This window comes from Carya illinoinensis, chromosome 1 (genome assembly GCF_018687715.1).
Source record: "Carya illinoinensis cultivar Pawnee chromosome 1, C.illinoinensisPawnee_v1, whole genome shotgun sequence".
NCBI classification, from domain to species: Eukaryota; Viridiplantae; Streptophyta; class Magnoliopsida; order Fagales; family Juglandaceae; genus Carya; species Carya illinoinensis.
Window position 1 is genome coordinate 39466384 of NC_056752.1, and position 14300 is coordinate 39480683.

Below are 14300 nucleotides of genomic sequence, written 5' to 3' on the forward strand. Positions count from 1 at the left end.
ATTCTCAAGGGCTATCATTGATTGGAAACCACAAATTGTCATAGAGCCGGCTTAGAGGTTCATTCATGTGGATGTGCATATGTATATGTTGTTCCATATGAGATCATCTATAGGAGTGAACTTTTTTTTTTTTTTAATAAGTATCTATAGGAATGAACTTTTGATCCGTCGTTTCCAAAAGGACACAAATACATATTTTCAAATAGATAATTGCATGTTGGTGCTTAACTATTGTTCTTGCATTAGATTAATTACCAAAAAGTAGATCTCGCGGAGAAATAGGGTCCCACTTGGGGGCACACAAGATGCAACAAATTCTGGCCCAGGTTATGTTCCAAATCGAACTTGTTTATGACTCTGCTGAAAATGAGAAGTCAGCTGACATGTACCTAACTTTTTGTGACCTGATATACGAAATTTTAGCTTCCAATGATTGGATTTCAATTACTTAAAAAATAAGGAGACTCTGTTGATTACTCTGTAATGATGGTATGTATCTTAATCCTAATGTAATGTCCCACTCAGATTCGAGCGACGTTTGTCGTTTGGTTTGCTCTGGTTCATGAATCTTCCTTTATGGATGCAAATTATTCAACTGTATGGTCTCGATGCCCCCACCAACCTTCTGTTGCTGTGCCATATACAAATTGACTTGTCAAATTATTATTATTATTATTTTTTGGCATTTTAAATATATGCTATTTGTGGTACTGGGTTTTTTGTCATCGTGATTACAATCTGAGAGAAGGCATGTTCGCTATATAATAGTAAGCAGTTGTGGGCCTCGTGGCTTGCGGGATAGTGGAGAAGGGACTCAATTTTCAGGAGCAAAGGAGCTCTACAGACTGTGTTAAGGACTGGCCATTCGCATTCATGTTAGAGCCCTCAGCCCTGTGCTGGTTTGCAGATGCATAACAAATTTCTGGTAGTCATCCTTGATGTGTACTGTCAATCCTTTAATTCTTTGGAATATCAAAGAAAAATGAACAGGGTGAGGGATTTCACCAGATAAGGATGCGTCTTAGAGATCCAACCATACGAGGTAGCGTGAGTTGGTAGGAAAATACGACTCCGTTTTCTAGATCTTTCTTTGTAGGAGACCTACGTACGTTAACTCCACCTGTATATGCTTTAACATCAATTGAAGTTTAAACTTTAAAAAGCTCAAGGTGGAAGAGAAAAAGAAAATGTTTAGGTAATTCGAGTTATATTTGTTTCAGTGAATTCAATATATCGCGTTTCATTTGAATTTGCAGGCTTTTCACGTCCAATGATATCGACTCAACTCGATCGGGGGCAGTTGACAGATCGACTCATGTCCTTTGTTTCATTTTCCAAACTGGTTTGCTGAGGCAGAGACATTTCAATTTTCAACGTGTTGTGGTAAGTAATGACACGTGCATGCAACATTATTGTTAATTTGGAGTCCGACAGCTATATACGCCTCTGCCGTCCTGTTTCAACTGCATGGATTGAAAATATAAAATGTGGAACGTTGAACATTCTTCTCCGACCTTCTTCTTCTTCCTCTGGTCCAAAGTAGCAGTGGAAATTATGAAGTAGAGGTCAAACCATCAACATAAACTTGTGGTCGATTTGGTGAGAAACGCGTGGACACTCCTACAAATCAACTTGGACAGGAACTAGGAACCTAAATTTGGTTCATATTCTTTAATAATTAATAATGAGTTTTGTTATTTTCCTAATTGTCGATTGGGTTAAAGTTATAAACATATATGGTTACATTTTCGGCCATCTTTTTCATCCTATGGTCGGTGATATTATTTTCAAGAGCAAACGGGCCGAATACATTTATTTAGCAACCATTAAATGAAACTTTCAAAGCCATTTTTTATTTAGCAAATCAAGGCACTCGACGATAGAAAGGAACGGCCCAGCCGAGATAAGAGTAGTTGTGGAGACCGGATTTATCAAAAGATTGTGACATCCTTCTACTAAAATTGCTAATCGGACAAAATTCCGAAACAACCGTCAGACCAATCATGCAAGATTCTAATATTTATAAAGAGCAGTGCTACGTGTATCCAAAAAAGGTTCGAAAACTCACTGAATGCAGTTTTTTTTTTTTTTTTTTTTTTTTTTTAATTATATATATATTCTTAAATATTTTTTTAAAAAAATTCACAACATCAATTAAAAAAATTTACTCAATCACTAAGTTACAAAAAAAAAAAAAAAAAGGGTAAAAACCAAAACTCCCAAATTCGGGAGCTTTAGCATTTTTTATTTATAAAAGAAGAGACATTAGTGACGTGTGACAGGAGATAATAAATAGTTATGATGAAAATTAGCGTCATTCAATATAAAAAGATTATAATTAAAATATTTTATTAATTAATTAATATATGAATTATCTGATAAATCATAAATTAATTAATTTATGAGTATTTATTACATTGAAAAATAATATACCATGACTATAATTAGAAAAGGATAGAAATTATATTTTACGTCATTAAATTGTCATTTTTCTATTTGTATTCTAAATTATCAAAATTGTTAATTCACACCATAAATTATCAAATTTTAATAGTAGATGAACTATGATCGTTGAAATTGTGTCATATTTTTTTATAATTTAAATTGTTAGATTAAAATTAAGGGTGTAAATTGTCAAAACGGCCATTATTGAGTGCTCAAAAAGAATTTATCCTTAGAAAAAGGTATTCATATATAAGTTTATTTCAAATAAAAAACAAAGATGCATGCACCTTTCATCGTATCTCACCGCCAGCGACCTACAAGGGTTGGTGGAAATAAAGCAACTCTGAGTTGAAAGAAGTGCCCGTGGCTGCCACCCTCCCTTCTAGCTCACACAATATATATATAGAATTAAATTATATTAAAAAAGAGTAATAAATATAATATCTATATGATGTGATGATAAAATATAGTAGGAAAAGGAATTAAGAATTAACGAGATGAAAGTGTATTATCTATATCATAAAGTTAAGATTATAATATAAAACTCGAACAAGAGTGATTAATTATCAGAAACCAAACAACCGAGAGGATGACATTAGATACATGCACCGACAACAGATCACGGGCATAATCCAAAGTTTTGAAACAAAGGCAGATAAAGACAAGGACGATGACATTGCAAGCACACGCTCCGATTTATTTAAGGTATTTACGGTACCGGTCGAGAGAGCTGTGACAAACATAAGAGCATAGAACACATACATATGGCAGGCGTTGCCCTTCAAATTTAAACCCTAGCATAAAGATTACAGACTCCAAGACATAACTCTCCGTTTATCTTCTCGGTTTGATGTTTTTGTTACGGCCCTAATACACGAGCTGACGTTGTTGCTGGTGATGTGTTACCAGGTCGTCTAGTAGCCAAAGGTCCCCCGCATCGAACTCACCGCCTCCACTCTGCAAACTCGGCTGCTCTGGCTCCAAACCCAAGAACGATTCCAAGCTCGAGAATTGCTCTTTCAGTTCGAACTCATTCTCGCTCTTGCAACAAATCTCCTTCTGATATGGGTATTCCATATATGCCGGTGGTGGTGTTGGCGGCGGCGGCGGCTCCATATTCAGCAAAGTGGCCTTAGTCGACTCACGAACGACGCACCTCTTCTTAGCTGGCGGCTGCGCAACTGGTGAAACCGGTGCGGGTTGGTGTAGCTTTGCAAAGTTGAGCTTGGCTTTATCGCCTCGGATTCGCTTGGCGGCTTCGTCGTAAGCACGGGCCGCCTCTTCGGCGGTGTTGTAGGTACCGAGCCAGACTCGGACGCCTTTATGTGGGTCTCTAATCTCGGCCGCCCATTTTCCCCATGGCCTCTGCCTGATTCCTCTGTACACGTTCTTCCGAGTTCTCTGACACTTCTTCTCCTTTTCTGCAAGTTGGCTTGTTTTCTTATCACTCCTCACTGTAATACCCACAAAAATAAAAATATAAAACCATTTGTCTTTGACTCTTTGGCTAAGAACCACTTTACATAAACCCGTAAACCAGCAATAAATCATAAATTTACAAAATAAAATATATACCGAAATCTCCTATCACATCAATCATGCCAAGCAAAATAAATATAAAAAAAAAAAAATTATAAAAAAGTAAAGAAAAAACAAAATACCCAGATTCCTACTTCAAGTAAAAGGCCACAAAGTTTGAATTCTAGAGGAGACCCAGGTACAAGGAATTTACCTCTGCGAATCTGCTTGGTCTTTTGAGGCAACCTGTGAGCAAACTGGTTAGCGAAATCTTTGGTAATTGAGTCATAGCCAAAGAGGTCGGAGATGGTGTCGATCTCCGACCAGAGATCGTGAGCGGTGAGCTTCCGGCTAACCGGCTTTATATCTACGAAATCGGAAATGATAGCACCCCCACACATGTTTTGTGCCGCTTAGATGGAGAGAGAGCGCGCGCATAACAGAGATCACTGTGACGAGTGTCGTAGAAGGCAGGTCTGCAGAACGTGTCTGGGAGAGACATCAAACGGCTGGGTTGGGGTCTCCATTTATAGAGCGACGGTTACAACTACTCGGCCCAGAAGCAGACAAACTTTCATTTACTTTTCTTTAAATGGGCCTGCTTTTCCAGGCCCATTAATCTGACGGTAAAGTTGAAGAGAAACGTGTGGGGTTACAGATGGGATTGAATCGACAGTGACCGTACGATTTCTGGAAGATTGGTTTTTATGGAAGCGAGCGAGGGAACGTGTGGGGCCTTACGGAACAAGTGGGCTGCGGATGATGTGTACGCGGCTGCTTGTGGATGGAGGAAGCAGGAAGCTTAGACGACGGTACTGTAACCGTGCTCCTGCAGGGAAACAGCTAGTGTAACGTACGTCACGGGTGTGGTGCCAAAATTTAACTGCCACGGATGAAGGATTCGTGCTCGGTTTCTTCGAAGCGGGGGTAGTTATGTATTAAATGACCCTGAATTCGAGCAATATTTACCGATGAAACCAAACCAGGGAACGTCCACGTACGTATGCGGTATGCTCTCCATAATTTTTTTATTTTTTATTTTCAAGAAAACAAAAACTAACAACGCATATTATCATCACGGAATTATTACATATACTAATATTACCTATATTCGTGTATTATTTAAATATTATACAATTATTTAAAAAAATATAATTTATTATTAAAAAATAATTTTTTAATATAAATCTCATATTTATTTATTTTTTATAAAATAATGATATAACGTTTGTACATTCTCGACTGTATATATTATTTCTCTATTAAATACAATCTTTTGACATTCAAAAAATGACGTTTAAATGGATAATGACACGTAGGATTATTCTTTCAAAATCATGTCTATAGCTAGATGTGGACCGAACACATGCATATATTAATCTCTGATCTTTGAGAAAGTAGAAGAAAATGACTTATCTATATATAAATTAAGGAGAGCATGCAATATTACATCATCGGCGATTCAGCAGCAAGTTGGCGAAGATATTTGCAGCCTTTGAGGAAGCAAAACCAATGAGGGTGAAGTTGCATGCAGCAGGAGATAAGAGGTTTCTGTAGTACTGGTCGTCATGCGCTCTTATCGATAATGGATTCAAATTGAATTTGGGTTCCTCTACCATGTATCAATATGTGCATTCGTAATGGATTTAATTTCCAATCTCGGTTACAACCACCATATCAATCAGCTGTCATCTATATCTATATATACATATATAGATATGTATGGTCCACATGATGCATGACACGATAAATATATAGGTACGTACTTGCAAGGTATCGACCGCTTTTACCTAGTTTTAATGAGGACAGGATCACCACCTGGCACCTACGAGCAGAGATATATATTTTGAGACGCCGTAATATATATATATATATATATGTAATTGTTTATGAAGTTGGAATATTTAAGATCAGAGTTTTAGCAGAAACTTAAATAACTCATGTTCGATTCTGAAGAGGTCAGAGAGAGGCTTTGGAATTGGAATATTAATTGGGAAACCATTAATATCGTCATAATAATATTTCATATGCCTCGTGTTGTCGTTTTCATTCATTTCAGTAAACTTATTTTTATTTGCGAGCGCCTTTACAATTTTCACTTTTACCGTACTACCGTTCCATACTCATCATCACTCATGGGCTGCAAACGATCGAAAGAAATTGGGTCCCAAATGAATAATGCATTCATGGGTCATCAAGATTATTAAAAAGGACTTGATGTGATTTGAATAATAAGTTGAGGTAAAAATTAAATAAAATATTATTATTATTATTTTAAAATTTAAAAAAATTATAATGAAGAGATCAAATGAGATGAGATAAAATATTTTTACTATCTAAATAGAGTCTTTTTAATATATATATATATATAAAAGAGTAATAATTTATATAAGCGTGCACGTCCTTTGTACGTAAAAAGATAGACTTCACAATAAAAAGTATTTAAAAAATTAATTTTATTTTAGTATAAACTATTTTTTTATACTAAAATAAAAAATTTGTGCCAGACTTGTAAAATTAAGATTTGTATTTAGAGTGATGTTATTTATCATTACACACCATATACTTTATATATTTTAAAATTCTTTATTCTTTATTTTAATTTATTCTTACTCAACTAATTGAGGTGTTCTATTTATTATTTATATACTAACTTATTATAGAAAAAATGAAAGAAAAATTAAAAGAAGTATAGTGTGTAGAATGCTAATTAATTTTATTTTTATTTTTATCTAACATGAGTCGTTCATGCAAGTAATAATGCAACACATACGTTAGTGATGTAGGGTCAAACCTCGCACGGGGTGCCTGAATATATATATATATATATAAAGGAAAAATGTTAGAATATCTCACGAGTTTTGTCCTTTCATTTTGAATATTTATATATTTAATTTTTTTTATTTTTTTTCTTTACTGAATAGTTAAGAAAGTAATTTTTAGTGTATTAATATATTTTTTTATCTTTTAAAAATATTTAAATATGTTAAAAAATCTAAAAATATAAGAAAAAAATAAAAAGTTAAAAATTGTATTAGTGGACACGTCTAGTGGTCAAAGTTGGGTGGCACATTAGCATCACCCTATATATGTATGCGTGTACTATAATATTCACACATTAATTGAATAATATTTCATATAATCATAAATTATATAATTAGTATTGCGTAATCGTATTAAAAAAGAGTAAAATTTATTATTAAAAATTAATTTTTTTTTAAAAAAGATTACACAGGTGATTCATGAATGTAAATATTAAAACAAAGTTCTTTCCTTTCAAAGAGGAACTCATGATATGTCGGAAAAAGATCGCCTTTTGCTTTTCTCCACTCGCATTCCGCTCCTCATACATGCAGCCGCCTTCTGAATTGATGATGTTCATCCTAATCTTAATTTCCCAATTGATTTTTATATTGTTATATTTTCCATCACAAAATGAATTAATTAACTACTGTTAATGTTACTTATCTTCCTAATTAAATCTTAAGTACTTTCAATTCATGAAGAATATTAACGTAATTGAATACTTGTAATTGGTATCGACGACGACTTCCTGCATCCACTACTCAATTGGTATTAATTACTCACTCTGAATATAAATAAGATCATGATTATCAGATTATTTGTGGATAAGGAAAAAGCATTTCAATGTACGTACGTAGTAGACGATACTGTAAAGTCAAGCAAAGTCAACAAAAGAAAAAGAAGAAAAAAGACAGACCACTATAAGATTTAAAATAATGGGGACTATGATCTTACGATTCAAAGGCTCATGAATCTTATTATCACTTCCATAATCCAACTATATATATATGTTTAATTTCCACAATTTAAATATGAGGCTATTTCCAAAATTTTCAAGTAGTATTGAACATTAAGGTCGATATTGTTGAAATGTTTCCCACACCTTGGATCGCTGCTTGTAATTGCGATTAGAAAAGGGTTAGAGTGGCTCAGGATTTAGGCGGGTGACACTTCCAATTATGCATAAGTTGGTTGAGTTCGGTTGTTCTCTACGGGTAAATAAATAAAAATCATTTATTTAATTATTAAATAAAAAAAAATTAAACAATAGTCAAGTGGAACGGTACAATATAGACGGCAAATTAGTGTTTCTCTAATAGATAACCCTCATGAGCATGGGACATGGAGAGTCGCTCAGACATGACCCTAATCACTAATCGAGCTAATAGAGATACATTGGCCTGCCCTGACGATGCTAGTTTCCATGGGAGTACCCTACTGAGTCATGGTCGAATGGCCGTGTCAGCTCCCTTGCCTTTCCCCGATGGGTTAGTTGATATCGTGCGAGGAAAGGCGTCTGTGTCTGTCAACTATTCCCCCTTTGCGCACCTTGCACCTGACTCAATCCGAGCTTGCATGGTTTAGCTGGCCCGATAGGCCAGGCTTATCTTTCAAGGTGGAGATTGGGCAGGCTTATCTTTCAAGGTGGAGATTGGGCCTAATTGTCGATCTCAAATTTAAGACTTGCATCAAACTTTCATGAAAGTATACTTTGAAATGAACGAAAAAAATAATTTTTTTTTCTTTTTTATTTTAGGTAATTTTTTTAGGTATTTTTTTTTTTTTAATCTCAGTTTTTCAAAAACTGCAATACTTTTTTATTTTTGGGAAAATTTAACTTGTATGGTCCCTAAATTTTGGATTTTTTAAATATAATTAATGAGTTTTCAAAATTTAATTTTAACTCCTTAGATTTTGGATTTAAAAAAAAAAAAACAAATAATCATTTCTTCAACTATCCGTCAGAATCACTAGAGGAAAAAATCTTGTCAATAAATGGCTAAATCGGCTAACGGGCTAAGGTTGCATGCCACATCTAAGAAAGATACAAGTAAATATAACTTAAGAATAGCTCACAAATGATTTTTATAGAAGTCACAAATTAAAAAAATAAAAACAGAGATAAAAAAAATAGTAAAAAGAGGAAAAACATTAAAAACCAAATCTAAAAATTAAAATCCATATAATCATAAGAGATTTAAAATTTAAGATAATAGATATTAAAAAACTGAAACCTAAAAAAATAGAATTAAAACAACTTCACAAGGAAAAAAAAAAAAAAAAAAAAAAAAGAACAAAGAATCAGATGGAAATTTTAGTCACCAATTGATCTTCTCAAACTACATGTGCATGCTTACATGCATACAAACATACATATATACATACATACAGTGGCTTCATTTCTACTTATCCAATAAAAAAAAAAAAAAAATACAGTGACTTCATTTCTGTCCTAAGGCATAGAATTGGCAGCTCGTTCTGAGCCACACGCTACGCAGAAATGCTAGTTGCAGGAAACTTTGCAGCCTAAAACTCCAACATTTCATGGAAAATTACGTCCAAAATGCAAAAGAGGCCCGCAATAAACAAACTCATCACTAGGAATCATTGGTGTGGGACGCTAGGAACTATACAGGTGATGGTTGAACATTTTGCCAAAGTACTAATGAGCAAATTCAAATCCAAACAAATAAAGTTTGCTACTAACAATGTTGCAGACCAGACAGGACCACGCACAAACCATAAGCGCACTAGACTTTGATCAAGCATTACTCAGCACACTCTAGTTGTTATCTTCCTAAAAATGTTAAATAGAGATGTGCTTGGAATGATTCAAAATATGCGTCCACTTTGAAGTTCAGAAGTTTCAAAACTTATAGGAAGATGCTCATATAACCGTTTAATTTATCTTCTTCAATATTCTCCATCACGTGTAAGACTGAAGGGTGTGTGGACCTATCTATTTGAAATTCACCCTTTTCAATTGGAAGATAAGAGTATAATCAAGGTTGAACTTAAGGGTCATCGCTATAATACCATGTTTAAACATCAACTGTCTCAAAAAGCTTAACTGGCTGGTGATTTTTAACCTTTTTCCAACCAAAAAGGAGTTCTTAATTTGCTTTCTAATAAACAGGCATTCCAACTTCGATTCTAGCTAACCTGGCCTGGCCATAAGATGGTTTACAACCACTAAAACCATTCAAGCAATAGCTGCACCATCAAACAGGAATAGACAAGGCAGGTACCGTAAGAAGACGCCATTCAAAGAAACAAATAAATTACAACTACATTCCAATCATCGGGGAACTTAGTACATATGTCAACAAGCATTATTGAAGCACTGTAATGAAAAATTACAGGTGACTATAAGCTGCCAGACTAAGGGAGATTAGCAACCTGAAGAATCACAAGGGCCAAATCTATATGGCTACCAGGTCCCAAACTAAATAGGACTGAGCTTAGCAAGAAATGTGAGGATATGCAGAGTGTAATTGCTTGAAGAGGTCGAGTAGAAATCAGAGAAATGCATTAAGGGCTTCAGCTAGAAACTAAGTAGTTCCGCAAATATGAAATACAAAGTACACCCTGCAAATCATTTCAAATTTTGAAAGCCACATACATGCAACACAAAGAATCATACCCAGTCACAAATAGAATACACCATACATGTAATAATCCCAACAGCCAGACTGTGATAACTGTTCATGTATCCAAGCAAAATGTTCATTTCCCACGATTTTTTTTTTGGTTATGGTAAGAGGGAAAAGTATTGATCTATATGAAAAGTCTATGAATATAAAAGATTAAAAATCTGAATTTCTAGTCTGCCAACTTAGCCAAGCGGTGAACGGTACTTCTTGCAATCCTATTACCAGGATCAATCTTCAGAACAGACCTAAGGTCCTCTGCCCCAAGTTTGTACTTCTCCATACTTTCATACAGGAGAGCACGTTGAACAAGGACTGATACATTTGCTCCATCATTTTCCAGTACCTACACAAACACAATCCAGATTACTAACATCATTCTTAAGAGAAGTAAGGCGATCAAGAATGTGTGTTATTTAATCACACTATGATGGAGCAAAGAAATGTGGCATTCAGCTGTCCACATGTGGTTGAACCACACTCCAACATGCACCATTTGGCTGGTTACCTCTTTTAAGTTGGTCATCTCCCATTACTCAAACTAAGGAAAAATGCTTTAGATCTGGCAAAAGCAAACCTTGATGCCGCCACACACCAGTGTGCGGTAGTTATTGCACATGTGTATATGAAAGTTAGTTTGTTCAAATAATGCCTTTTTTCACAGGCAATTCTTATTCTTTTCTGAAAGTCTGAATGTCAGAAAAATACTAGCTAGCTTAGATTCATTAGCTCTGTGTAGCTCTACTAAGTTATGCCAAGCACCCAAATGATATTACTAATAATTCAACAACTCTAAAGTCTCAGATGTCATCTACAAGACTACAAGCCACAGGATAATATCAAATGCATAAAAAAAAAATCTTAGCATTCCCAATTTTAAGAAAAGAAAGCCATCATTACCTTTGTACAGTCTGCAACAGCCTTCTTATACTCTCCAACTTCTTTGTAACAAGATGCCCTGCCAGACAAGACCTCCACAGCGGCAGCATCATCACCTGCTTTCTCAAGAAGAATTACAGCCCAAGAAAGCCACTTGATGGCATCGGGATACTGTCCCTGCTTGTAACTATCCATCCCCTTGTTTTTAGCCATGGAAGCTGACACCCCAGCAGGAGGTGGTGGAAGCCCTTCAAGCTCAGTTGTGGAACCACCATCAGGATCTCCTCCAAACCCACCATCAAATTCATTATCCAGTCCCCAGTCATCAACTCCTGACGTTTGCTGTCCTCCAACAGCACCTCCGGCTGAAGCCGCAGATGACGAGGAGAAAAACATGTTGAGCGGATCATCACCAGAGCTCTGAATCGGAGTCTGATTCTTAGAACCAAAATCCATTCCCGGTATCCCAAAATCACTCATTTTTGAACCAGTACCGGAATTGACTCCCATAAAATCATTATTACTTGCCGTAAAACCACCCAAAGGGTATGCAGTTGAGCCTGATTTCGGGGCATTCTGGAAATTCCCAAAGGCATCATTGCTAGCATTAGTCTTACTATTTGTAGTCGCCGAATCAACACCACGACCGGATTGTTTTGATCCAAAATCAACCAAAGAAACAAATGGGTCCTTACTAGAGTTCATCCCGACCCCAACTCCAACACTACTGCCCATACTTCGCATTGAAGGACCTCCAAGATTCGGACCCTTGTCACTATTAATGGTATTATTATTGCGCATACCACTATTACTAGAATTAAATCCACCAATATTAGCATAACTTCCAAAACTCTCAGAAGATCCCCAGGTTCCACTAGTTTTAACCGAATTACCAGTTTTCGGCAAAGTATCAGTCATGTTTCCCATCGAGAACGAGCTGCTCTTATTTGACGCCGATGACACGGGCGTCGCGTTCTTCAAAGGGACATTGGAATTGCTCTTACATTGACCGCCCAAGGCAGAGCTGACCAAATCCCCGAACAGATTTGGGTTCTTGTCGACGATCCCGATGCCGGCGCTTGAACCGGAAGGCACCGAGGAATTCCAGCTCTTCCCAAGGATGTCGCCGACCATGGAAGTGGTGGGCCCGTTGGACAAGCCTGGTTTGGCCGCCGGCTGGGTCGGCGCCGGCTGGTGAGTCCAGGAGGGTTTGTTAGGCTGCCACGTGGGTTTGGGTTGGGAGGAAGTATAGGTGTACGAGGAGGAGGAGGAGGAGGAGGAGGAGGAGATCTGGTTTTTCTGCTGGTTGAGGGATTTGGGTCGGGAAGAACCGAGACCCAGATCGAAGTCGAAGCTGGATTTCCCGAAATTTGAATTCATGGTTTGAACCTTTCTTAATTTTACTATTACTCGAATCAAATTCCTTCAAATTGAAAATCGAAGAGAGGGATACGAGATCTGGTGCGATTGATAGCGTACCAGAGAGCAGGAGGGGGCCAAAAAAAACAAAAAACAAAAAAAAAACAGAGGCCGTAAATCAGAAAGAGAGAGAGAAACGGCGGCGGTGCTAAGGTGCGTGTTCGGTGTCGAAAGATTGGAGAGAGCGAGAGAGATGGTTTGGCTGGAAGAGTTAGTACCTGATTGACGATGAAGGACAGGAAGCAGCTTTCACTGATTCGGGCGCTTTTTAGATCTCGAATACCCGTATGCTTCTCCCTCTTTCTGGCAAAAATGAAATGGAAAAGAACCAAATTCCTCTTATTACGGGAAAATCCGAAAATGTAAAGCCAAAAATGACTGACTATATTTTCTTTTTTCTGCTCTGTTTTTTTTCTTCTTCTTCTATTTAGGTCACACAAGAGCATCGAAAAAGAGTTATATTATATATAATTATAGAGTATATAAATACAATCATTTTAAAAAAATTAAAATTTATTATTAAAAAATTAGTTTTATTTCATGTAAGTTTTGTATTTGTTTACTTTTTTTAAAATGGTTATACGACGCTTATACATTTACGACTGTAATTATTATTTCTCTGTAATTATCATTTATTTTAAATAAATAATTACTTAAAATATATCATATTAATTATTATAATTGAGAATAATAAAATTCACAAAATAAAGTATATATGAGTTAAGGTTGAAAAAAACTGAAGATATAAATTAATCTTAGGTTAAATATGCATTTGGAGTCGAACTCTTCATTTTCAGATTATTTCATAAACAATTTCAATGCTCAACAACATTTTTAACATTATTTTTACTTAGGTATAGAGACTAATATTATTTAGTTTTGGAGTAGGGATACGTAAACTTTTTACCTATTTTAAAATGACATGTTTAAAAATTAATAGTTATATAAAAATCTCAGTTGCTTTGCTAAGAGTTATAGAAATCTTACATAATTATCGTTCATTTAAAACAAAATTTATAAAAATGTTATCTATATCATTACTACAAATATACTAGTATGTGACGATCCGGCCCAATATTTGTAAGGATAAATTTTATTGGACCTAATTAAATTTAATAGGCATATTAAATTTAATAGGCCTATAATTTATTGAGATTGTTTGTGAATTTTAAATTAGGCTCATAAGTTCAAAATTTTATTTGAAGGCAATAAAAGTCTAATTGATGATTTTGGATTGTATTTATGGTTAATGTTTCTAAAAAGTCCATTTGATGTTTAGCCGAGTAATTTCGAATAGGTCACGGGCCTGAATTCTATTACTATATGTTAATAGTTTTTTAGACCTAAACAATTGGGTTCAAACCCATTAAAATTGGACATAGGCCACATATTTATGTGATGGGTAGCCCGAGGCCCAAAACCACTAGAAAGGCCCAAACTCATTTTCATATCCTCATCAGATGGTGTATTCATAAGCTCTTCCATGTTTACCATGTATCACATAATCTCTTGGGTGATTTCCTACTTTGAAGGGTTTCCTGATTCTAAGTGACGTACACGCACAAACCTCACCTATAAATCCTC

At 35.5% G+C, this 14300-nt stretch overlaps 2 protein-coding genes across 3 annotated transcripts; both read right to left on the bottom strand.

The window, feature by feature from the left end:
- Positions 1 to 2984: 2984 nt before the first annotated feature.
- On the bottom strand, positions 2985 to 4472 carry LOC122318572 (ethylene-responsive transcription factor RAP2-3). The gene is made up of 2 exons (XM_043136061.1): positions 4178 to 4472; positions 2985 to 3899 (listed from the first exon to the last, which is right to left on the bottom strand). Exons 1-2 carry the CDS (start codon positions 4362 to 4364, stop codon positions 3313 to 3315), a joined length of 774 nt encoding a protein of 257 aa, XP_042991995.1. The 5' UTR covers positions 4365 to 4472; the 3' UTR covers positions 2985 to 3312.
- A 5864-nt stretch (positions 4473 to 10336) lies between these two features.
- LOC122318579 lies at positions 10337 to 13091 on the bottom strand. 2 transcript variants are annotated; one of them, XM_043136082.1, is made up of 3 exons: positions 12935 to 13091; positions 11319 to 12755; positions 10337 to 10764 (listed from the first exon to the last, which is right to left on the bottom strand). In XM_043136082.1, the coding sequence occupies exons 2-3, from the start codon at positions 12675 to 12677 to the stop codon at positions 10591 to 10593; spliced, it is 1533 nt and encodes a 510-aa protein (XP_042992016.1). In that variant the 5' UTR covers positions 12678 to 12755; positions 12935 to 13091; the 3' UTR covers positions 10337 to 10590. The 2 variants fall into 2 exon arrangements, with proteins under 2 accessions (XP_042992016.1, XP_042992006.1); XM_043136072.1 differs by having other exon boundaries at positions 11319 to 13064.
- Positions 13092 to 14300: the final 1209 nt, after the last annotated feature.